This window comes from Centruroides vittatus, unplaced genomic scaffold, assembly GCF_030686945.1.
Source record: "Centruroides vittatus isolate TY-2023 unplaced genomic scaffold, ASM3068694v2 contig_979, whole genome shotgun sequence".
NCBI classification, from domain to species: Eukaryota; Metazoa; Arthropoda; class Arachnida; order Scorpiones; family Buthidae; genus Centruroides; species Centruroides vittatus.
Genome location: NW_027122650.1, coordinates 907110 through 933413, shown reverse-complemented (window position 1 = coordinate 933413; position 26304 = coordinate 907110). Strand labels below are relative to the sequence as shown.

Genomic DNA, 26304 nt, shown 5'->3' with positions numbered 1-26304 from the left:
CGTGACCTCTCGATTTCCGTTTCCGCCTTTGCTAGAATTCACGTTTGTCGAATGGCATCCGTCGCAATCGAAATTCTCGTCGTTCGAATATGAAGCGTTTTTTTATTTTGTTAAATTTATTAATAGTTATAGCGGTAGCTAATTGTATCAATTCGTTTTACGAAAAGAATGCGTGTAAAGACAGGACGCCGGATCGTCAGTTAATGGAACTTAGTCAAGTCTACGCCACTTTCACCTGCGATAAAGAGAATTACGGAAGAGGCCGAATCATAAACTGTGAGTACAATTTGTTGTGTGTTAAATTTGCAATATTTTTTGTATATTGGTCACGTGCTGCTATCTTCTGATTTAATATAAAAATCGCTTAACGAGTGACAAAGAGACGAGACTCTCCTGTTGCTTGATTAAATTTACTTTCATTTTTGTAACTTAATACTTTTACTTTCAGCTTTTGTACTTTATCTATACATTTTTTTCACGTCGATTGCCAACAAAAATCAACAATTTCGAAATTTGTGGATGAGTTAAAACCGAAGAAAGAAAACTTGAAGCTTTCTCTAGATAATTCCGGATGAAGTTCGATTTCCGAATATCGATAAGAACGAGGAATTTCTTTTCTTACATTATTATTGATTTATTAGTAAAATGTCTTTTTAAAACCTTCGTAAATATCAATTTACCGGTGTTGTAATTTAATCAGGTTTTTAAATTATTGACATTCTGACACACCTATAAAGGTGGATTTTAACTGCGTTTGAAGCACTAATAAAGTAGATTTGCTGTATTTTGCAGTAAAGATTGGCGTTATGGACTGTTCTACTTCCTGCCCAAATATTACCTGAGGATAACGACGACTACATTAAAGTCTGTTGTTTACTGCTTTCTTTTCTTGTGCCGCGTGATTGCGGATAGATTACAAATACTGCTCCTATGAGCTGTCTATAAGCAACTTTAAAGTACACTTGTGGGACTTCATTGTATTCGGCTTATTTATTTATTTCTCCTTTTGAATATTTTTGACTGTTTGTTTTTACTTCGTCCCTCGTTTTGCTATTTGAGGCTGTCACTTTGTCACGTCACCCGTTGAGCTGGCTCTTTCCATATTGTACTGTACATTGTTAAAGGCGAATCAAGGACAGACTGCCGATTTCATTAGGTCGGCAAGCTTCGTAATTCTATTGTCTGAGGTTTTGGATTCTCTGCTAAAAATTTTGAAGTTAAAAAACACAAAAGAAAAATGTAGATTTTCGGCTTATGGAAACATTTGTGAAAATTATTATAAAGGTAAGAGGGGAAAAAACTGTTAGAGGGATAGTAGGATGATGCCATTTCTTTAATATGAAATTTCAAACAATTTTGTAAATTTTTTTTTTTTATATATTACTCTTTTAAATAAAACCATACAAATAAAACGTCAATTACCCAATGTTGGCCAGATGGCCGAGCGGTCAAGGTAACAGCCTACTGCTCTGGGAGACCTGGGATCGAATCCGAACGGGTCGAATAATCCCCAAGAATTTTTCGGGGGGTGGCCGTTCGGATATGTCGGGCCCCGTCCCTCACCACCCGGTTGCCCTATTGTGGACCTGGCCAAACCCATAAGAGGCCCTCTTAGTGCCCACAGGGCGGAAAGAGTTAAAAAAAAAAATTACCCAATGTTTTTAATGTCAAATTTGTAATCAATCATCAGCTATGTAAATAAAAAATTTTAAAAAAATATTATCTGTATAATCATCTGTGATGTAATATTTATCTATCATTTCTTTTGTAAAGAATAAGGACTAAAGAGGGGTCATTAAGACCCAAAATGCATTTCCTCTATCCGTAAAGCCTGTTTCAGTAACTGTTCCCTGTATATGTTACTGAAAAAAAACATTAGCTTTTATTTTTTTTTTAAAATTCACAAAAAAACCAATAATGGAATGTTTAATTAATATACAAATAAAACTTGTCAAAGTATGTGCTATCATTATATATATATATGATCATTTCTTCTCTTATTCTCAGGATTTTTGAAAAATATTAATTCATTCAATAAAAATTCTACATATAGTTATGCAGTTTTTAATATTATGCTTATTTTCTGTTGTTTTCTACAATTGCCTTATTTATATATATTTATCCCAATTTTAATGATTGCACATTTTATAAGTTATCAGATTCTTTGTGGTTTTTGTTTTAATAAACATTTTAATTTTTAAATATTAAATTTAAAACTTCTTATCCTTATATTGTTAAAGAAAAACAACAAAAACCAGATTATCTTACTTTTGTCAGCATATTGACATATAAAATAATTTCTGTTTATTTTTAGCATTTTAATCTTCTGACTTTTGAATTTTGTTTCATATATAGAATGTAGAAATGTCTAAATTTTATTTTTTAGGTAAGTTTTATCATGAATTGCCTGATGCAGAAGAGGAAGGAGTAGAACACTTTTTGTGTACTGTATTAATAAAGGGCAAGGAAAAACAAAATAACTCTATTGGAGTTGGAGAGTTTATCAAATGGTCAGATTCTGCTTCCCCTATAAAATGTAAATCTGACATTAACACTGCTATAATTAATAAAGATGATAAAACAAAAGAAAACATAACCTTTGTTTGGAAAAGTCCAGCTGAAGATTTAGGAGAACTTTATTTTTCGTAAGTTCTGAATTCTTATTTTAAATATTGTTTTTCCAATAATTTCAAACATAATATAACAAATCAAAAATTTTAAATATAATTATTAATGACTATTTTTTAATAAGTGAAGTGAACTTTATTTGAATTCTCAAGTTATAAATCAAATTGTGTGAAGTGATTCCCTAGCTTGAAGTATTCAACTTGCATAACTAGCAATTCTGAACCAGAATTGTAGGTTTCTTTCATTCTTGGTTGTTTTTCAAATTTGTCAAAACACTCTTATCTTTAATCAATACAGAACAAAATATCTGCTTTTAGTGTTAAATTATTATTACAGTTTAAATAGATGATTACTTAAATATATTTTGGCAACTTGTTAGTCTTAAGTTTGAGGCAATTTCCAGTCATTCTGGAGGAATGTCCAAACTATATATCAAATTAAAGCCTTAATAATACAATGATACTAGAGGGTTTTTTTTTACACCTAAAGTAAAAAATGTGTTTTTGTGGCAGGCACTATACTTTTTTCTACGTACTACTATCAATAAATGTGTGCACACATTAGTGCTTACAGCAGAATGAAATTCAGATTTTGTCTTCTATTATTAGTTTATTATGCAAGGTGTCTTGTCAAGACTGCATAAACTTTGCAGAGTGAGAATCTTTGCTTCAAGTACATAAAATAAATGACCCAAGAGCCATACCTCTATGACGACTTCTTTTCTTTTAGTAACAGGTACAAACTTATACATTCCCAGTACTACTGGATACAACTGGGATCTGTATGACTCCTAGTTTCCTTCTCTCCTGTACATGATTGGTTGGATGTGGAATATCCAGGTTGCTGGATTGGATGTAAGAGTACAGTTGTGTGGCCATTACGATTGCCAGATCTGACACCTTTGGATTTCTTCCTATGGGGCCACCTGAAGGAATTGGTATATTGAACCCCAGTTATTGCAGAAAGTGACATGGTTGCTTGTTTTTATGTTGTGTTCACTTTTGTTGTCAAAATGATGCTGGATCATGTGCAGTCATCCATTCTATGTCATGTACATGCATGCCTTGATATGCATAGTAGTCATTTTGAGCATCTTCCTATGTAAGCATAATGTTATATGCAAGAACCAATGTTGTTGTTTCCAATAAAGCTTATTTTCTGTTCACCAGATGTGACATTATACTTTTTCTTTTGTATATTTCTTGAAAATTATGGGTCTAGAGGTATGACTTGTGGTCATTTTTTTATGTACTCTGAACAAGGATTCTCATTTTTCAGAGTTTGTGGTCTTGACGGGACATCTTGTATGTTTTTACAAATTGAGTAAAAAATCAAGTGATCCATTGAGAGGTGAGAAAAAGTTCAATTTTTTTATTTTATTTTATTTGCTTCCTGTAGTTTTATGACAAGAACAGAATGGCTGTTCTACTTGTCGTGATCCTTAATTTGATATGTAGTTATGGGTTTTTCTCTGGATGGCCAGAAATTATCCCTTGTATTAGTTAAAAAATTGGTTTATTATTCAATTTTAAATGAAAAAATTATTCGTTTTGAATACAATATGTTGCAAATTAATTTTATATCAGATTATTTTACCATATCAAATTTTAAAATCTTAATTATGGTTCCATATTAATGAAATTTATAATTAACTGGTGTTTGATTGTGAAGTAAACATGTTATATATGTAGAAAATATTAAAATTATAGTACAAAATTATGTATTTTTTATATTGTATATAATTATTTTAACTATAAATGTATTTTTTGTTTTTTAGAATGTCTTATTCGGGATCACAGTATCATACTGAAGTTAGAAAAAATCTTAAATTTACAGATTATCGTAAGTATTTTCTTATATAAAATTAATTATATTTTATGCATAATTACACACACACATACACATACAATACAGATTGTTTTGTAATTATATATTATCAGTTGTTTAATAATATCAGAATTAACACATTTCAAAACATCTTCCATAATTTTATGTGGATAATCTGACTGTGTATATCCTGAGAAAATTGCAAGAACAAAAATAAAACCTTCATGTAATCCACTCCACCATATATCCCATGCCTCTGGAATGGGTCATTGAAAACAAGATGATTATCGTTATGCAGTTTTGAAGTTGCCATCTCAATCATTACAATATTGATTTTTCTTCCATTTCTGTTAACAAATTGTTATGGATGTACATAAACAACCAATCAAATATTCTATAATAATCATATTAATCCTAGATTATTCTGATGGAATTTCATTTAATTAAAAAATTAGTAAGTTAATTTGTTATGTAAAAATATTAAATGTAAAAGAATTTTGCACACAAGATTCAAACCCATATAGTAATTCTCTTCACACAACACCTCAACTAATCAGGCTATGCCGAGACCACACAAATAACACTTCTGCACAGGTATTAATAGTTCTAGAAAAGTTTTATCTTGATTGTCTTGATAATGTCTGAATAGTAGATCCTGCAGCTTTGGCAGAGTTTAAGTACAAGTAAATACTATAAATCCACAAAATTTTGTCAAAGTTGGTGACAACCTTCTGGGTTCTCCTTGTAAGTAATTTGGCAGGAGGTAGGCACAGTTAACCTACCATCTCTTGGTAAATTTAATAATTATAAATAAATTAATTAAATTTTAGAATATTCTAGAAGAAATTTTATTGGTATTTATTGGATTAGTCTAAACAGTCATGAGTCTAAACAGTAAGTTTTTACAAAGAAATTTGAAAACATTAACTAAATCTTTTCATTTTATTTAAAAATTAATCTTATTTTATATAATTGTTTTCATATCTTATTGAATTAAAAATATTGCAAAAACAATTTTGTTTTGCATAACATCAAACATAAAATTTAAACACAAAAAGAACTGTATTTTATGACATATAAAACACAGAATATTTAGGGGAAAAGCCATTCTACAACTTTGGCACTTAACCCCAAAATTCTTTTTACTGTATTCTGGTGTAAAAAAACAGGAAAATTAAAATGCTTACTTTCATATATCAGGAAAAGAGAGGAGTTTAAAAATAGTAGTTTACAATTAAAATTTATCACTAAAATAGTCTACATGAATACATGCAAAACTGTTTAGCTACAGCAAAGAAAAAATATAAAAAGTATGCTACTGATATTTTCTATTGAACATAAAACAGATCACTCAGCAAAAGTCCTTTACAATTAAAAGTATCTGGTAACCATGTATATCAGGTACATGTACTGTACATGCAAATCATACATACTGGTAACCTAAAATAACTTCAGTGTTAGTCTGTTCAAGAGTTTGGTTAGATAGAGGTTTCCTGTAGCATACTGAAGGTTCTTTAGCCTGTGGGTGATTGCAACTTAAATATAAGACCCAGACAAAAGTTACATCTTACATGCTTTAAAATAAGGTATTTGTTAAACTTTTCTTTGTGAGTATTAAGTTTATACAATTCTTTCATGAAATTAAACTAAATATATTATAAAAACGATTACTTTATCGTATCTCAAATGAATAATTAAAAATATTTATTCTAGCGGTTAGTTTAAAAGAATGCGGCAACAGAAAGAATTGCATGAGATATGCTTCAGAAAATAAAGACTGTGATGCTGTCAGCTGTAAATATGCCATCACATACGGTTTCTTAGATACTTATCGTAATACAGTTAAATTTACTTTTGACATTCAAGAAGACAAGAATTCTTTTCTGGCAATTGCATTTACAAAAAATGATCCTAAAGTAAGTTTCTTCATGTTTAATGAAAATTTCTAAAATTATTGAATTTTTATATTTTATTCTTTTGTGTAAGTTTTTTTATTATGCTTAAAAGTACTAATAATTGAAATAATTTTTTATACAGAGTGAATTTATAAAGGTGAAAACACCTTGTAACTTTGAAAATGTGAAAGTTATGTTCATAAGTGACACTTGTCATTAGTAAATCATGTATGTACGACAAATATATTGGTGAAATTTTTTATTGAGCTTAAAACTTGTTTGAAGGTCATTCAAATATCTTATTTACTATAGCAGATACATCAAATTTTTCAATTACAGTAAACTTCTGCTAAGTTGGACTAATAGGGGGTGAAGATTGTCTGAGTTAACAGGGTGTTTTATTCGAAGATGTAAAGGTACCATAGAGTACAGTACATAAAGACATACAGTACCATAATTTATTATGGTCAGCTTTATACAGAAGTTTTACTGAGCTTTAGTAAGTTACATTGCTTAATTTATTATTATAGGAAATGAACTCAAAAAATTTCATGACAGTATAGTATACAGCAATGTATACTGTTTAATAAATTACCAATTACAGTAATATAATGCATGGTATCACAAAGCCTTCTGGATATTTAAAATGGATACTTCTGGATACTCGATCTTAATTTTTCTATTGTCAAGAGATTTTTAATTACAATTTTTTGAAAAAATTTGTCCAAGTTATGCAAAGTCTGAGTTGACTGGGTCCAAATTAGCAGGGGTTTGCTGTATAAAGTTGTATGGAATGGTAAAATTAGTCCAAATCTTATTTCAAATCAATTTTATTTCTTAAATTTCTTTATTATGAAACAATAAGTCAACTTTACATTTATGAAGAGCAACTTACTTCTGCAACCCAAAGAACCTATGTTAAAAAACTTCTCTGTATAACATAAAATAAAAACATGTTACAAATACAACACAAATTTCTTAACTAGGTCTAATTTGCATAATCTATGCCACCATGGTGTTTTAAAAGGACAAATTGGTTGAAATGATATTTTGTTACTCTGTATGCAGAGAAACATCCAAATTGGTGCTATCCTTCATAGGCTGCAGTACTAAAAATAGTTAGAGTAGAAACTAGAAATGCTGCACAAAAAAATATCAGGCAAACCTGTTTAAAGAATAAATGAAGATAATACTGTAATTGTATTAGTAGCAGCAAATCTTCAAACCAACACGAGCCATTTCACAAATTTGTGGAATTTTCCATCCTTCTGTAGTATGAATTTTGAAAAGAAATGAACTTGCCTATTTCATCTTCATTGCTATCAAGCATTACAAGTAACTTATTTTGCTAAACAAGTTGATTTTTGCAATTGAATTTTAATTCAAATGGATGATAATCCACACTTTGCATCATCTGTATTGATAACTGATAAACCCTGATATTTCAGGGTTGGAGTCAACACCCACAACTTACATTATTGGGCAGATGAGAATTTACTCTGGCTAAGCGAAAGTGTCCATCAAGTTTATTGGTGTATTAATTTATGGTATGGGTTTTCCAGCATAGGATAATTGGTTCATTTTTTTTACGAAAGCTCGTTGATATTCAATAAAGCATCATGATTTAACAAGAAACAGTTTGACTTAACAAGATTTGCTACTGAGTTTGTATCAATAGTTATGGTTACAGCACAATGGAGTTCCATCCCATCACCACACTGAGGATAAAGACTGGTTGTATCAAGCTTTTCCAGATCACTGGATTCATTGAGGAGGATCTCTGGAATTACTACCATGCCCCTCAGACATAACTTTATTGGACTTTTTGCTTTGGAATTACATTAAATTTGGATATAATGTTTCTGTTATGGTAAAGAAACTTCTCTGCACAATTTTCATTCTTTGGATTTCGGAAGTAAACTACTCTGTACTGGTCATAAATATAAAGTTGATTTATTGTTTCATAATATATTCTTGGAGAAATTTAATTAATAAAATTGATTTAAGGCAAGATTTTAGACTAATTTCATCATTCTCTAAAACTTTATAATTAATATTTGATATATCTGACACAATAAGTAAGATATTTGAATGTTCTTTAAAATTAGTTTCAAAGTTGATAAAAGTGTTACCAATAAATTTGTCATTAGTAAACTGTAAGACAAGTATCATGTTTATAACTTTAAAAATGTGAAAGTTATATTTATAGTATGTTTCCACTTTTATGAATCATTCTGTATATACTAAACAAGCATTTTTGTTTCAATATGGTAGGTATCATTACAACTGCATAGAATGCTAAAATAATGTCCATCACAAACTTTGTAGATAATAGTGATTATGCAATTGTATTACAGTTGAACCTATCTTGAATTCATGGGAACAAGGAACAAATTCAAGACGGGTTTCAAAATATAGAGGTTCCTACACAGTAAACAGTACTAGGTTTGATTGGAAATATAGTATTTTATTAATACCATAGCAAGAAGAGTACATACATATATTAGCTATAAATAAAACATTTTTGACATACCTTAACAGAAATAGTTTGTCAATAGTTCCTGATACCTGACTTTGGCTTGCATTTTATTTGAAGAAACTTGTAGTCAATCAGAGAAAAGCAGCATTAATTATAACTGTACTGCAAGAAATGTTTCTCATCTGCAATTTATGCTATCAAAATGCAGTTGCTGAGCTTTGAAATTATAAGTGACACTTCAGTAATTTGAGTTAGAGGTTTTGGGAGGAAATTATTTGAGATAAACATGGAAAATATAGTTAATTTAGACTGAAAATGTAGGTAAAAAAAATAAATTTAGAGATAAATATGTTTGAGATAGACTGGTTCAACTGTATTTTAAAATCACTCAAAATTAGATCTAATAAATCATGATCACATTATTCTTATAATAATAACTCTCTGGGAGTCTGTTTTGTGCATCCAATAGTTGGTTGGGGTATACCAAACCCATTTTATAATCTGAAATTTTATATTAGAATAAAAACAGTTACATAAAAATGTATTATTACTTAATTTAATTCAAAATATAAAAATACGTTAAATTTCAAATAGCCATCCATAATGTCAAATTACACCTTATGACTTCAGTTTGTTATTACAGAATAAAATGAAGTTAAAATGTCGTATTCAAAAGTCAGAAAAGGAAAAGTTTATTATTATATCGGGAAACAAAAAAAAATAAGACTTCTCACGTTGTTATGTATTCATAATAAATGCTATAAAATTGTTGTTTTCAATAATTTTTCTTACAGCATATCTGCAATAATAATAGTTTTAAGCTTGGCAACCAGCAATAGCATATTTACATTCTTATTAGTGAAATATGATTATATCACACCTTAAAATTACTGATATTAAAAAATTACAATAACAAACCATTCCTATAATTTTGCAATCACATAACTGTTCATGACTAGCATTCTCTCCCAACCACTTTGTTGAACCCAAGATGAAAAGTTATGATGTCATTTTTTGCTTAGTTTATTCTTATTAATAGTGTTATTTATTTTAAATACTTCTCTGTTGATAGAGAACCTCCTTTTATACTTTGTGAATTTGGCCAATTGGCACAAAAGGCTTTGAGATATCCAAGACATTTGCTATCACTTAGTTTAATAGTGATGTTAAGTACTCTTGTCTTAATCAATAATTTTCACTCTCATCTATTGCCGATTTTTATTTTTAAAAAAATATTCAAACATGTTTAGGATCTAGTCTGCTGCTTTTCTTATCACAAATTAAACCAGAGATACTGAAAAGATGATGTCTGTACATAAGGTGCAACATTAGAGCTATTCATAGTTTTAGAATTTCTTCTTTACAACATTATATATCCAAGATTATGCAAGATTTACAGATAGATAGTTACACACAGAGATGAGTGTATATTATTTAAATAAGCAAGAACTTGCCAATAAAATTCTTTTGGAAGTACTTTGAATACTTGAAAATTTATCTTTTATACCCTCAGTTTGAGAGCAGGTAGGTGTTAATGAACTATCATTGTCTAAAAATGAAAAATTGATAAATTGTAATTTAAATGGTATTACTTTAATAATTCTGATTGTGTAACAAAAAAGTTAAATTTTTGATTAATCAGAAATTATTAAACTGAGAGAGAACTTTTTAAGTCATGTATAGTTTTTTTTTAAATTTTCAAGATTGTGTTCAAGAAGTTCCAGGAATGGGCTAAAAAAATCAAAACTTGGTTAAGATTTAATAAAAACTTATGTATAGTATTTTTCAAAATAATCATCATAAATTCCAATACATTTTCTCCAACATTGAGGAAACAGAAAATCAGTTTCTATCACGTATGGCAAAAGTTTCTTAGATTTGTTTTGTTCGAGTTCTATTAAGCCAAACTTTCATTTTAAAGCTTTGAGTTTGAGTAAAGAAGAAAAGTCATTAGGAGCTATGGAATAACTTAATAGCAGAACCATTTTAAAAAAGATTTGAATAATTGATGTAAAAGTATTCTTAAATTTATCTCCTGAAAGAAGCTGATTTTTCTGCATGTTTCCTGAATTTGAGAAAGTATATTTTGATTGTATGTATTCATATCTTGTATGTTTTTATTAATTTTATAATGTTACTTTTATTTTAAATTATAAAACAACTGATTCATTATTTCTCTCCTTAAAGCTGAAAGTAGCCATTGGTAACTGGTCAAACATAGTACTTAATAATTTCATTTAATGTCTTTTAAGTTTGGAGTTATTGTTATCTAAGGAATTAATTCAAATTAAAAGTTAATACTGAATTAAATTTTAATTTAATTCAGTATTAACTTTTAATTTGAATTAATTTGATTGGCACTTATTCTTTTAATTTAATTCAGTATTAAAATAAAAGAATAAGTGCCAAGCATTCTTTAAATTTCAGCATTAACTGTAAGATTTATGAATTAACTTGAGCAGATAATGTTTAAAAATATAACATTTAAAGTTTATTTTATAAATATTTTATATTTATTCAATGATGCAAATAGTTTTCAAATAAAGTTTTCTGTTTCTTACCATTTAGCAGTGTTTCTTTCAAGGGGGGGAGTCTAGGAGGACAATACTCACCTATAATCTCACAAAGTTTTGTAAGAACACACAAATGATAGTTGTTTCTATATATATAATTGACTGATCAACTACATTTGTCAACCCTCAGATCAGAAAAATACCCCCAGAAAATTTTTCTAAAAGAAACACTGCCATTCAATATATATGTATTATAATAATAAATCTAATTGTTTTATTTTACAGGAAAGCAACATGAATGGCACATATGTTTTTGCATGCATTAAACGTTCAAAAGATATAACTGCTGAATCATATATTATTGATGAGAAAAATAAGCTTGTAAAAAGTAAAATGGTGGTAAGATATCATTTTCATAGATGAATTAAAACAAAATATATATTATTAAAATAATTATTACAATAGAAAGTTGGAAAAGCTAGAAACAAATATATTCTATGAAATGCATGAAACAGGCATTGAGACTAAGAAAAATTATTATATATATCATGAATCGATTTTTTTCCTCTTTTAATATTTGTCTTTAAGCTCACAGTAAGTGGATTCTACTTACCATAAATCTTCACCTAATTGTCAGAGCAATTATGTCGAAGCTTAGTCTGTTTCAAGCACATGATTAAAATGAACATTCCATTACAGAACAGTAAAACAGATACTTGTTTGCACCATAAGTATTTCATCCAATAGTGGATGAAATTAGAATTACAAACTATTTCTAATTCTTCCAAAATTTTTGTCCATACAATATTATTTTTAAAAATTTAAGACTGATCATACAAAAATGAATTTTTTTTTTTGCCAGATCAATAAGATTTCCAACAAGCTGTAGAAAATGTTTCCTATTGGCTGTTGATCAGTGATTTCTATCCTTCATCATCTGTGCCCAGTAGGAATGAGAACTATTTGTTCCAGTCCACAATTTTGAAATATGTAAATGGGTTGTTGCTTTTAGTGGTCTATATGAATCCATTTTGCTGGACAAATTGTATAGTGGAAATCATTCTTTATGGTACTATGGTATTAAGAGAGAGACATTTCATTTAATTTCGCTTGGGCGATTAAGTGAGGATTTATAATAAAAATAGAATCCACTTGTAGATGGACTGAGAAGTAATAATGCATATGAATAGCAATTAAAATTGTACTAACTACATTTAATAAACAACAATGGATGTTCAGTGAAATTACTCAACATCCATTGTTGTTTATTAAATACACTTTGAGTATTTAAATTATAATAGATTTCAGAAAAAATATTTTCTTAATACACAAGTTTGTAAATAATAATCAAATATACACCACCTTTTATACAGCAAAAATTTATTTGAATTGTATTATAATTTGCATGTCAATGCATGATTTGCTTTACTGGTCTTATTTTTAATTCATAACTCCTATTCTTTACAAATTCATGTCATTTTACAACCTGTAACCATATACAGTAATACCTTGATTTTCGTTGACTTCGGTTATCATCAGTTTCGGTTTTTGTTGATTGCTTCGGATTTCGTTGGCATTCTCAAGTGACTTCACTGCTAATTTTGCAAAAACAAAGGGCAACCCACGTGTTTTCTGGTGCAGTGTGGCATTATTTCTCGTTGTGTGAACATTACCCCACAATGGCCCACTGTTGGTCAACGGTTCTGTTTCCTGAACACTGGGAGTTCAGTCTTGGGTTCGGGCTTCACCAGGGTGGACTGACCACATGAAGTTTTCCGGGTTTTCTCCACATCTGTAATGCTTGAATAGAGGCCAGTTACCCTTAAACAGATTTCCCGGAAGGCATCATTCCCCTCAATACGACCATCATAAATGCATACAACTACTATTACATGACAATTACATCACACTTTACCACAGGGCGATATGGGCTGGAAGCTCATGTCCAACTAGCTTCTACAAGACATTACCCTGCGTGTCTAGCCGAACAATTCCATTTCTTTCATCTTTATGCTAATTAGTCTTTTATGTTAATTTCTTATTGCTTTTAGTAATTAATACTATATTAATTCTCTATAAAATGTGTTTTTGGTATATATTTTGGATAGTCTAGAACGAATTAATTTGATTTACATTGATTCATATGAAAATAATTGCCTCGGTTTTCGGACAGATTATCGACGAAAACCTAGGTATCGCTGTATGCATTTTGGTGCCAAAAACTTTTTTTCGGTGACATGGTATGTAAAAGCATTATTAGTTAACAATAAAATTTAATTATACTTAAAATTCATGAAATTTTAAAACTCAAATTAAGACTACAGCTTAACTTGATATGTCATGCACTTAAAATTTACTTTAGCACCAGTATCTAGAACATAGTTAATTTATATTTTGAAATTAAAACATGGGAAAAATGCACAATCAAGTTTCTCATACATTTCTTATTAATAATTCACAGAGAAAAACAATTTATTCTGTATATCTAAAAATACTAAATGACATTTCTCAACACACATTTTTTTGTTTTATACTAGTAATGTGATTGTAAAAAGCAGAAGTTATGCATTGAATATGCAATTTAATAATGTATAAATCATTATTTTTACCTAAGTTTTTATTTGATTGAATGTTATTTAGACCTTTTTTTTTTGTTAAATCTGCTATTTAATCAGAAAGTTTTCAAATAAGTGAATAGTACAGATTTGTAAAACATTCCAATTCACTATCATCAGAAATGTTTTCAATTTAAATGTTTTTCTGTCGTGATTTGATCCCTGTTAATAAAATTCAATGTTTAATTTTAATTTTAGGAAAATTTTCAAAACTCTGCTAACGACTATGATGATCATTATTTTGGATGTAAATTTGATATGCCAGTAAAAGTTCCAGGAAAGAATGCCTTGGATCTCAATGAAGAATATTATCAACTATACTTCTGGGGTGAGCTTGATAAAGGTGAGTTTGTTTTGGTGTAGTAGATATTAAATTATTCAAAACTGGAATACAAGTATATGATATAATAGGAAAGTTATTCAGGTTTTAGAATTAATGTGTGTAAATTGCTCAACTTTAAGAGAACTTATTTTCTTCAAAAATATTGCTTTGAATATAAATATTAAACTGATGGATTTTTAAAAATGTGAACACGTAAATTAATTTGTGTGTACTTTTCTATTTTCTGTGACCATGTTCTCATCCAATAAGATTTTAAAATATCACATTATTACAAGGTATAGTTAGTCTCGGTTATTGTTTTATTAATTAAATAGAAATACTTGAATTCCAAAAGTCAATTAGAATCTTAATATTCTCTTGGAGTTTCCAAATTGAAGTGTATATAAAAAGATTTTTGTAAGTGCTAGTTTTAGTAGCAGGTAAGTCCAGCTTTGCTTGGGCATAAAATACATAAGTTTAGGCATAAAAAACATTAAGTTATAATAGAAGTATGAAATAATTTTTAAAATGCATGACATTCAGCACTTGGTGTTATAGTATTTGATTTATATAACTATGATTATTAGATTATGTACAGATGAATAAAGAATTTTTAAAATATGTTAGGTTATCACACTAATTGACCAATCTTTGTTTATTATAGTAAGGGTTTATCTTATGTATTTGATTTATATAACTACAAACATTAAAATGAAAACCATATAAAGAGTTTATTGTGACACACTTTCAATGGTCAAGTAGACAACATTAGAAAAAATTATGATACCATATTTTCAATTGCTAACTCTAAGAAACTGTACAATTCACAGCTGAATATCAAAATGGCAATCTGCCAATGAATTAAATTTCACAAAAAAAAATGGATCAAATATTTTAAGATGTGTTCCAGAGTGCCAAGTTAAAACATATTTTGTACAGGTTGGTAACCTTGCATTGTGTAATTTTCCTATTCAAATGCCACCACACCAATAGAAAAAGGGGGTTGAAGTAATTTGACAAAAAGTAGTCATTGATCTCCTCCTAGAAGAGAAGATGGTCAATGACTACTACTTAATACTGGTCTATTATTAATATTATTAAAGTGATTAATTTAACAATAGTCCAACACAAAACTAGAGAAAAATTTTTTATTTAGACTTTGTTATTTGAACATATTATAAATGCCAAAAAAGAAAAAAAAAACATTTAACAAAGTTAGAAATTGATATGTAGTATTTAAATACAGCCTTGGACTTGTCTCAAAATACTTTTGCCAAACACTAGATGATAATGATGATGATGATGAATGGGATAAGTAAAAGATGCACAAAATGTTATTCACAAGTCAAAAACCTTTGTAAATTCTTCATTAAACTATTTGTGCTTTCAGTGAAAACCTGAGAAAAAAATGCAATTATTATACTTGCATTGCTCTTAATCTCAAATTATATACAGTAAACAAGTTTATAGTTTTGTATTAAATTATCAAAAATCAACCGAAATTAGATCCATTTGCAATTTACATCATATATGTAAGATGTTAAACAAATAAAGGAATTTGTAAAAATCAGACAAATATCATACTGAATTACACTGAACTCCTGATTATCCATGAGTAAAGTTTAAAACATAAGATGTGTACACTATTGGCGACCGACCTGGTGCGCCTATAACGTCGGATGAAGTTCCGAAAGTTTAATTCGAAATAACCGTTTATCAGGTTCGTCGGAAAGACACCTTGCAACAATTTAGGTGGTTGATGGCTGGAAGCTATCTTCCGATCCAAATTAACAGAGCCCTGGGCCCCATCTCAATTCAGGCTTTGATGCGTTCACTCATGTCCAAAACCGATCGTTGAATATTTTCTGCTGCTCACAAACTGTCCGGATGACGTAATGTCCCCAAGCGAACCTCTTGACAACCCACGTCTATCTGTCCTCTTTCTCACATTCCGAGAGTCAACTCCCCTTCTCCCGCCTCGACCTTTACCCTCTACACTTGTCGAAGATGGGTCAGATGACCAACCGGTGTTTATCCGTCCACATTCCAACAGTCGCTCCCTCAACCATCTTGTAACGGTGACCGTTACCAGTCCAAAAAAAAAAAGCGGGAATTGTGTGTCTACTCGATTCTACCTTGACACCATGCATCATCAAAATTAGAATTACTGTAAAATGAGAAAGTATCATAAGTAACATTCAGCTTTTTGATAGAATATACATGAAAAAAAAATCCTACTAGTCCTAAAATAAATGTGTAAATTTCTACACTATTTTTTGAAAATAGACATGTCAGCTGTGTATATACTGTGGTTTTAAAACCTCTGAATGGTTTTTTAAATGTAGTTTAGAGGGATATTTTGGATTATCCATGTTTTCTGTGCACATCTATGCACTAATTAGCATGAATAATCAGGAATTCAGTATCTTCGTTTTTAATTACCCTATCAATTAGAACAATTGTCAATTTGTTGTTATAATGGTGATTCAGAACAAAAATTAATTCTCAAAATGTATATTTTCAGACACGGGCATTCCTATTTTGCCAGAAAAACCCGAGAGATCCGAAAAGGCTCACAATCTCGAGATGTTTGCCGACGAACGCTTTTCAAATTCTGGTCCAAAGACTACTCTGAGTCTGATTTCTCTTCTTTGTATATTTGTATTGTATTTGGTACATTAATTATTGCATGTGTTGAACAACAAATAGTTGATAACATTATTGCATTAATACATGTAAATGTTCCAAATGCTTATTTGCTTCTGTAAGAAGTTGTTGTAAAAAGCACTGGATGCTTTATGTAAAACATTCCAGGTTGTCTGTCCTGTTATGTAAACTTACTTTCATTTGATGTGTTTATTTATTTTTGTTTAAAAAAAAATATAATATAAAATATCTGAAAAATTTTTATTTGAAACCAATCAAAACTAATTCTTATTATAGTTTAAGATGCCTCTCTGCAAACGCTTTGCTTGTCTCTATGGCTTTGCATAAATTTTCCATTTTCTTTCCGGTCACAGAAAAGAAATGTTTTGGATTTTGTTTTTTTGAATTTCCTTCGCCATCCAATACCTCCAACACCGAAGCCATCCAAGCCTCGGCACTGAATGTGGATGCGACATATCTCTGCAATTAAAAGAAAAATCATTAAAATTAAATATGCATTTTCTAAATCTAAGCTTCAGTATAATACATAGCATTCTGTAACTCAATCAAATTGTGATAAATCTCATATCAGTTTTGTAATCATCAGTTCCTGTGAAACACTTATTCTTGCTATTAAATTTTTACTTTGTTGGAAAAAAATTGTTTTATTACAGTGGCGTGCCATGACATTTGATGATAGGGAAGCTGTGTTTCTGTAAGAAGCCGACTTTCAGGGGCAATCAATTAATTGCGTGTCAGGACCTGTTCGTATTCGTTTGTTCGATAAGCCAGTAAAAACCATAATCTATAAAAAATACATTTAAAGAAGTATATCTGACATACTTAATAAATAAGAAAGTTCAATATAATAAATATTGAATCTAATATAATATAATATATTCTATATTATATATAATAAGATTCAATATAATATAATTGAATCTAATAATGGAGGTTATTAGATTCAATAAATTCCCTATGCCCTCTAAATGCCAATTCTTGCTTTGAGAAAAAAACATATATCTATTAATCGTAATTATCTTGTTATAATTTTCAATATTTATTTTATATTGTCTACCAATGTTAAATTCTATTCCGCTTTGATTTCCAAATTGCTTCACTTTTACGAAACTATACAAAACTACTTTGACATCCTGTCAACTATACAGAACGTCATTCGTCATAAATTTTTATCGTCAAAATGTCGAAATTTTTTGTTGACGTATTTATATTTAATTTAGGCATTGGTCTTTCTCTTTTAATAATGTTTTCTTATTCATTATATAGTCTTGAGCCAAAACTTTTTTTAAAATAAATTTTTGAATCACTAGCCACAATATAAGGGCTAAAATTAAAATTATTAAAAAAAACTTACTTGGTAAAACAAAATGTGTGATGAATATACATACCTAGTACAAAAAATTCTTCAATTGTATGAATATACTTTTAAAGAAACTTATTATTAAATATAACTTTGTGAAGAAACGTACATAAAAATAACAAAATATTCTTTACTTTTTAAATCTTAAAACAATCCACTTAATGAAATAGCTCCCTACGAGTGGCTAATGAATGGAATCAGAGACGGTCCAGGTAGGTGTGTGCGTGCCGATACCGGTCGATGTCAAATGCCTCTTTTGTCGCATCACTAGTATTTATCAAAGGACGCGACAGAGTTGTTGTAGATTTTAAATGTTTCTCACCATAGCTGTAAAAATCTAAATACGTTAAACTGAACAGATTGTCCGTCGTTCGTTTTCTAACTAATTGGTTTTAGGACCAAGTGTTCACGGAAATTTCCAAAATTTACAACTTTTCGGTCACTCTCATTGAACTGGAAAAATTTCAGTCTTTATTACATCTAATATTACGAAGAGATCAGACCCCACTGTACTCGGCAAGAGATTGGTTCGGTTAAGCTTCTGTTTAAGTAAAATTTCGGCTCTTTCATCGGGGTTTTATTTATGTTTCTAATTCCCTAATCACTTAATTATTTAACTACTTCTTAAGTAGAAATAAGTCAAAACCGGTTACTTTGTACTTGAATATCTGTAGTCTTGGGAAAGAAGTGAAAGAAATTTTTATCACAACCGACACACAGCGCTAGAATTTATTTTCTTTAAATTTATGATTTTTTTTTGTACCTTGTACGTCTCATTCATTAAATTTGGTTGTAAATGATGCTGCCAAAGAAACAATTAATTTTTTAACACTGTACTAGAATTGTACACGTTTTTTCTGCATCTCCTTACAGATGGGACATACTAAATCGTAATATCACTGGTTTAACATTGAAATCCGTAAGTAATATAAGATGGGAGAGCAGAATAAACGCAGAATAAATATATCAAATATTTTAATGGATTTTTTTAAACTCCTGTCAACTATACAGAACTATCATAAAAACATAACCCAATTGATAGGAATTTACTGGTAAGTTATAAATCTAGTCTACGGTGGGCAACCTTTTTTATAACATGGGCCAGAATAAATTTTGTTTTTTTCCGCGGACCGTAGTAGTTAATTGACACCTTCTTGTGACTTGTAATTTTTTTAGTCTGCAATATGAAATAAATAAATAAAAAGTTAATTACTACATTTATTTCTCTTATCGTTTTCGAAAATTACAAAGAATTGGAAAATTAACTATTAATTAGTTATTTTTCCAATTTAATAATCTATTAAAGATCTCGTGGGCCGGATAGAAACTTTTCACGAGCTGTAGCTGGCCTGCGGGCCAGGGGTTGCCTGCCGTTGATCTAGTCTACTCGTGATTCGCATAATCGGGTGAGGGCGGCCGAATATCTAGCAGGCAGGCGGCTAACAGCCCACAACCGGTCCAGGATATAAAATTAGAAGCTTTATGCGTGTGTTGCTTCTACCAGCTAAACTGGGTGAAGTTGGTGCTCTGTAAACCGCATGTGCCAATGCCTATATAATCTGGCTGATTGGAAACTGACCCGGTTTCAACATTCCTTCCGCCACCGAATTATTTGAATATACAATAGCAATCTTATCGTTTTTTTCACATGTGGTATAGAAATTTGTAAAAGATACATAATGCAGTTATAATAAAATATTAATTTTAATTAATGCAAAGTACGTTAAAATATGAAAATTTATATTTTATAAAATACAAGGGAAGGTCATTGGAAGGTGGAATCGGCGCTTCCATCGCTTCCAATGACGGCACGCCACTGTTTTATTATGAGATATGAGAATTTAGTGTAGGAAAAGCATTCAATTATCCAACAGTTTTATCAATTTGTTCACAAAGTAATTTACAGTTAAATTTTCTTCAGTTACTTCTTTTATGTTTCCTTAAGCCATAAAAAATCAGATTCTTTGCTTACTGTTTTTATATAAAATCAGAACAGTTCTCAAGGCATAAACTGTCTAAATTGACTTTCTTTGGGATCATCATTCAAGAAACTTAATGTATTTGTTTTTTGAGTTCACTGGCTTCTCAAATAGAAGACCAAGTCACCATTAATGTATAACTGGCAACATCTTATTTTAATCATCATAACAAGGTTTCAACTAGTCTTAAGACAACACCCAAGAACTTCAGTTGACCAACTTTTTGTTCCTCCTAATACAGTAGAAACACTGAGTCTAAACATGCATGGATAGCAACTTTTACATTACACCTCTCCTAGACTTAGATGTACAGTACAATTTACAATAAAAAAAGTTTGTAAAAGTTTATCACTTGTTTTTAACAATGCTTACAAGCACTGTTGACACTGGGGTTTCTCAAATGGGATCCCGGTTGTTTTTTTAAAATAACCCAGGAAATCCTGCAAATTTCTTATGTTAAGGTTGAGGAAATTTTGCAAATAGGAAGTATAATTAACTCAAACTGTCAGAATACATTCGTATTTATTCATTTAAACCTACTTATGCCATAATGAGCAAAAATTTAAAAAACTAATGTCACAAATCAATACATAGCTTATTTGTGGCAGGACTCTGAAAATTCTTTACTTGTCAGAACCTGTAATACCTGGAATAATTGTGCTTACACTGTCTTAATTTTTAACCATGCCCAATGGCTTCAATAACTGCATAACAGCAGGATGTGCAAATTGGGCATGGATACAAATAAGTAAGTAGTATGCACGTATGAAGTTTGGCTTTAATAATCAGGTTTATGAAGAAAAACAAATTGCCGAATTATCGGGCTATAAGCTTGATGCTGCTATTAAAGTAGCCGAGGTAGACAAATCAAGAATACTAGCGAGCAAAAGAAGTACTGCAATCTCGAAAACGAACTAGGAATCTTCCAAGCTATGGGTGAAAAACACAGATAGCATCTGTCTTCTCTTAAATGCATTAAAGACGATTCCACCCACATGAATTGAATCGGAAAGGGCATTCTTGGTAGCAGGCTTTTCATTAGTTAAATAAGAACCAGATAGAGTGATCAGAATATTGACCATCTTTGCTTTTTTAAAATCTTATAAAAATTTACAATATTTTGTATTAATATGTTTTATTTAAGAAACAAAAGTTAATTTTTAAGTTAGAAATTTGACCTAAGTTCATTTTCTTTCTTTAAATTTTCAACTCAATTCAAAACATTTTGTTGTAGTTGTTGTACACAGTTTCCAGCAAACTTTTCTACGTAATTCAAAGGTAATTTTTAATATATATCTTACACAGCATCATTAATATGATTTTGGAGGTTGTAGAACGTGCTAAATTACGTTAAAAAATGAAAAATAATTATATCATTTGATTTCATGATATTTTGTATATCTTAAAAATAATTCATTCTATCCTGGGATTGACCGGGAAGTGAGAAACCCTAGTTGACACGATATTACAGTTTTATATTTGGAAATTTTTGGAAAGAGTTACTAGCTATGAAATATTAAAATTCAAACTAATGATGAGATGACAGCTGAAAAAATACTTACCGGTGGAACCAGGCATTGACACAATACTTGATTATTTCCTAAATTAGGTATAAAAAACATCACTGGTTTATTACCAAATGTCTCAACTGCTGCTTTTATTAGTTGATTTTCATCTCCAACAGTTTCTATTTTATGTACAAAATAGTTTTTATCATTTTGCATGACCTTTGTGATTTCATCTCGCATCTAAAAAATAAAATACATGAACAGTTTGCAATATAATTTTATATTTCTTCATTTTAAATAATTTACAAAAATCATGTTTATTAGAGAACTATAAAATATTTTAAATTGAATCTTAGAGATTATGAATTCTTTAGCCATTGATAAATTAAATATAATGTATATTTTTAAATTTTGTCACAATAAATTTTTTTTTAATTTTCTGAGAATGATTGTACATAATAATGAATTGTCTTTGAAAAATATTCATACAATTTCAACTTAACCTTTAAGAAAATTAACTGTTTTTGAGCATAATGTAGTCTCCTCTGGTAATTCATTCATTATGCAAAATGACAAAAAAGAGAATTTGAAACATGCACATTCAAATTCAAATGTTATTTTTACATTTTATGTCAATTACTAACATCTTTTGGAAGCACCATTTATTAGATTAGTTAGTTATTTACTCTTTAAACAGCAAAAATTTGAAGTATAATGTGATGACTGTTTAAATTATCCTCCATTACAATAACTTTCCTCAATAAATTCTGAATCAAAAAATAACTGGAACAAAAGCTGATTCATCTATTTAACACTATAACCAAAAATGCTACCTTGTACAGAGAGTTTATCTACAAATTTCATCTGTTAATTTATAAATAGTTATATACTCAGTTAGTCACACCATTAGTTTATATTTTTATTACACTTTAAAATGGCCCATTTCTCATTGCAGCAATTTTTTGGAGATGCTCATGTAACATAGTACAAGACCAGTGGCATGCTGTCCGTGGAAGTTGTGGAAGCACTTCCTTCCTTGTATTTTCTAAAATATAAATTACATATTGTGTGATTACTTTCATATTTTAACATACTTTGAATTAATTAAAATTAATATTTTATTATAACCTCATTATGTATCTTGTTACAAATTTCCATACAACATATGAAAAAAAAGTGATAAGATTGTTATTGTATATTCAAATATAAATTCGTATAAGCATATTCCCAATGGAAGTGCTGTATTGTCGATACGGGGTAGCTTCCACAGTGAAAATATTTGAATTGTATAAAGCAGCCAGATTACATGCATTCGTGCATGCACTTTACAGAGCACCAACCTCACATGGTTTAGCTCATAGATTCTATACACCAAAACAGCGTATAATGCTTCCAATGATTCTATCCAGGCTAGCACAGCTTCCCTACTATCAAATGTCACCGCACGCCACTGTACAAGACTTAAGCGGACAATACCACAGTTGCATGCTCAAATCTTTTCATTCAAATTCTGGACAAAGATGGAAAATTTAAGAGAAGAACTCTAGTTAATGAATTACTGAAAGGTACAAGTACTATACAAATTGTAATAATAAACACCTGAAAATTATTCAGCAGTTTGTCTTTTATGCTAAAAAGCATTGGGAAGAATGTAGAAATGTTGAAAGGATTAGGAATGGTAGGTACCATAGTACTTGCATGGCAGAATTTATCAAATGGTTTGCAGCTCAAATCCAACAAAATCCTCAGAGGAACCAAAAAACTGTAGCTAAACAGTTGAAGACCAGTATGTCAAGCCTTCACAGAACCCCAAATGAAGACTTTGGATTCAAGGCTTGTGAAATGTCCTACAGGCATTATCATACCAAAGCTAAAAAAAGATGAGAATCAGAAATGCAAGCAGCTTTTTAAAGAACTATGCAAAGTCAATGCTTTCAAAAATTATCAATTTTTACAACAAATATTTCAGTATTAAGCAATACATTAACTGGCAAAAAAACAATTTAGGCTAAAAGGTCTGCAGACATTCCTCTGGAAATAAAAAGTCATCTTGTCTCAGTGGCATGCCGTCATTGGAAGCGATGGAAGTGCCGATTCCACCTTCCAATGACCTTCTCTTGTATTTTATAAAATATAAATTTTCATATTTTAAACGTACTTTGCATTAATTAAAATTAATATTTTATTATAACTGCATTATGTATCTTTTACAAATTTCTATACTACATGTGAAAAAAACAATAAGATTGCTATTGTATATTCAAATAATTCGGTGGCGGAAGGAATGTTGAAACCGGGTCAGTTTCCAATCAGCCAGATTATATAGGCATTGGCACATGCGGTTTACAGAGCACCAACCTCACCCAGTTTAGCTGGTAGAAGCAACACATGCATAAAGCATCTAATTTTATATCCCGTACCGGTTGTGGGCTGTTAGCCGCCTGCCTGCTAGATATTCGGCCGCCCTCGCCCAATTATGTGAATCATGAGTAGACTAGATCAACGGCAAGCAACCCCTGGCCCGCAGGCCAGCTACAGCTTGCGAAAAGTTTCTATTCAGCCCGCGAGATCTTTAATAGATTATTAAATTGGAAAAATAACTAATTAATAGTTATTTTTCCAATTCTTTGTCATTTTCAAAAATGATAAGAGAAATAAATGTAGTAATTAACTTTTTATTTATTTATTTCATATTTGCAGACTAAAAAAATTACAAGTCACAAAAAGGTGTCAATTAACTACTATGGCCCGCAGAAAAAACGTAAAATTTATTCTGGCCCATGTTATAAAAAAGGTTGCCCACCCTAGACTAGATTTATAACTTAACCCAACCAATAGGAATTTACTGACATGTTTTTATGATAGTTCTGTATAGTTGACAGGAGTTTAAAAAAATCCATTAAAATATTTGATATATTTATTCTGTGTTTAGTCTGCTCTCCCATCTTATATTACTTACAAATTTTAATGTTAAGCCGGTGATATTACGATTTAGTACGTCCCATCTATAAAAGGATGAAGAAAAAACGTGTACAATTCTAGTACAGTGTTAAAAAATTAACTGTTACTTTGGCAGCATCATTTACAACCAAATTTAATGAATGAGACGTACAATGGTACAAAAAAAGCTCTAGAATTTATTTTCCTTAAATTTATGATTTATGTATCGGTTGTCATAAAAATTTCTTTCACTTCTTTCCCAAGACTACAGATATTCAAGTACAAAGTAACCGGTTTTGACTTATTTCTACTTAAGAAGTAGTTAAATAATTAAGTGATTAGGAAATTAGAAACATAAATAAAACCCCGATGAAAGAGCCGAAATTTTACTTAAACAGAAGCTTAACCGAACCAATCTCTTGCCGAGTACAGTGGGGTCTGATCTCTTCGTAATATTAGATGTAATAAAGACAGAATTTTTCCAGTTCAATGAGAGTGACCGAAAAGTTGTAAATTTTGGAAATTTCCGTGAACACTTGGTCCTAAAACCAATTAGTTAGAAAACGAACGACGGACAATCTGTTCAGTTTAACGTATTTAGATTTTTACAGCTATGGTGAGAAACATTTAAAATCTACAACAACTCTGTCGCGTCCTTTGATAAATACTAGTGATGCGACAAAAGAGGCATTTGACATCGACCGGTATCGGCACGCACACACCTACCTGGACCGTCTCTGATTCCATTCATTAGCCACTCGTAGGGAGCTATTTGACTAAGTGGATTGTTTTAAGATTTAAAAAGTAAAGAATATTTTGTTATTTTTATGTACGTTTCTTCACAAAGTTATATTTAATTATAAGTTTCTTTAAAAGTATATTCATACAATTGAAGAATTTTTTGTACTAGGTATGTATATTCATCACACATTTTGTTTTACCAAGTAAGTTTTTCTGATAATTTTAATTTTAGCCCTTATATCGTGGCTAGTGATTCAAAAATTTATTTAAAAAAGTTTTGGCTCAAGACCATATAATGAAAAAGAAAACATTATTAAAAGAGAAAGACCAATACCTAAATTAAATATAAATACGTCAACAAAAAAATTTCGACATTTTGACAATAAAATTTATGACGAATGACGATTCTTTCATAAAATTGAAGCAATTTGGAAATCAAAGCAGAATAGAATTTAACATTGGTAGACAATATAAAATAAATATTGAAAATTATAACAAGATAATTATGATTAATAGATATATCTAAATTAATAGATGTCATATGTTTTTTCTCAAAGCAAGAATTGGCATTTAGAGGGCATAGGGAATTTATTGAATCTAATAATGGAGGTAATTATATTGAACTTTCTTATTTATTAAGTACGTCAGATAATCTATTAAAAATACATTTAAAGAAGTATACGGTTTTTACTGGCTTATCGAACAAACGAATATGAACGGGCCCTGATGCGCAATTAATTGATTGCTCCTGTAAGTCGGCTTCTTACAGAAACACAGCTTCCCTATCATCAAATGTCACGGCATGCCACTGTCTTGTCTAGCTCATACTC

The 26304-nt window shown here is 29.9% G+C and overlaps 2 protein-coding genes across 5 annotated transcripts in view; one reads left to right on the top strand and one right to left on the bottom strand.

Annotated features, from left to right (window-relative positions):
- On the top strand, positions 1–17196 carry LOC136985801 (uncharacterized). The gene is made up of 7 exons (XM_067283161.1): positions 1–276; positions 2387–2645; positions 4406–4470; positions 6169–6371; positions 11628–11741; positions 14156–14300; positions 16804–17196. Exons 1-7 carry the CDS (start codon positions 90–92, stop codon positions 16959–16961), a joined length of 1131 nt encoding a protein of 376 aa, XP_067139262.1. The 5' UTR covers positions 1–89; the 3' UTR covers positions 16962–17196.
- Positions 17168–26304, bottom strand: part of LOC136985800 (alanine--tRNA ligase, cytoplasmic-like) — a 65297-nt gene continuing 56160 nt past the window's right edge. For all 4 annotated transcript variants that reach the window (XM_067283155.1, XM_067283157.1, XM_067283158.1 and 1 more), the window contains 2 exons: positions 21848–22033; positions 17168–17405 (listed from right to left, as the gene is read on the bottom strand). In XM_067283155.1, coding sequence (XP_067139256.1) covers positions 17217–17405; positions 21848–22033 — 375 coding nt within the window. In that variant the 3' untranslated portion in view covers positions 17168–17216. The remainder of the gene's footprint in view (positions 17406–21847; positions 22034–26304) is intronic.

What these genes read in the sequence shown, in the direction of transcription:
- LOC136985801 (XM_067283161.1), top strand. Translation starts at nt 90, where the DNA reads ATGAAGCGTTTTTTTATTTTGTTAAATTTATTAATAGTTATAGCGGTA. An exon ending in TTAGGAGAACTTTATTTTTC is followed by an intron (nt 2,646 to 4,405) that starts GTAAGTTCTGAA and finishes TTTGTTTTTTAG; the next exon opens with AATGTCTTATTCGGGATCAC. An exon ending in TTGTAAAAAGTAAAATGGTG is followed by an intron (nt 11,742 to 14,155) that starts GTAAGATATCAT and finishes TTTTAATTTTAG; the next exon opens with GAAAATTTTCAAAACTCTGC.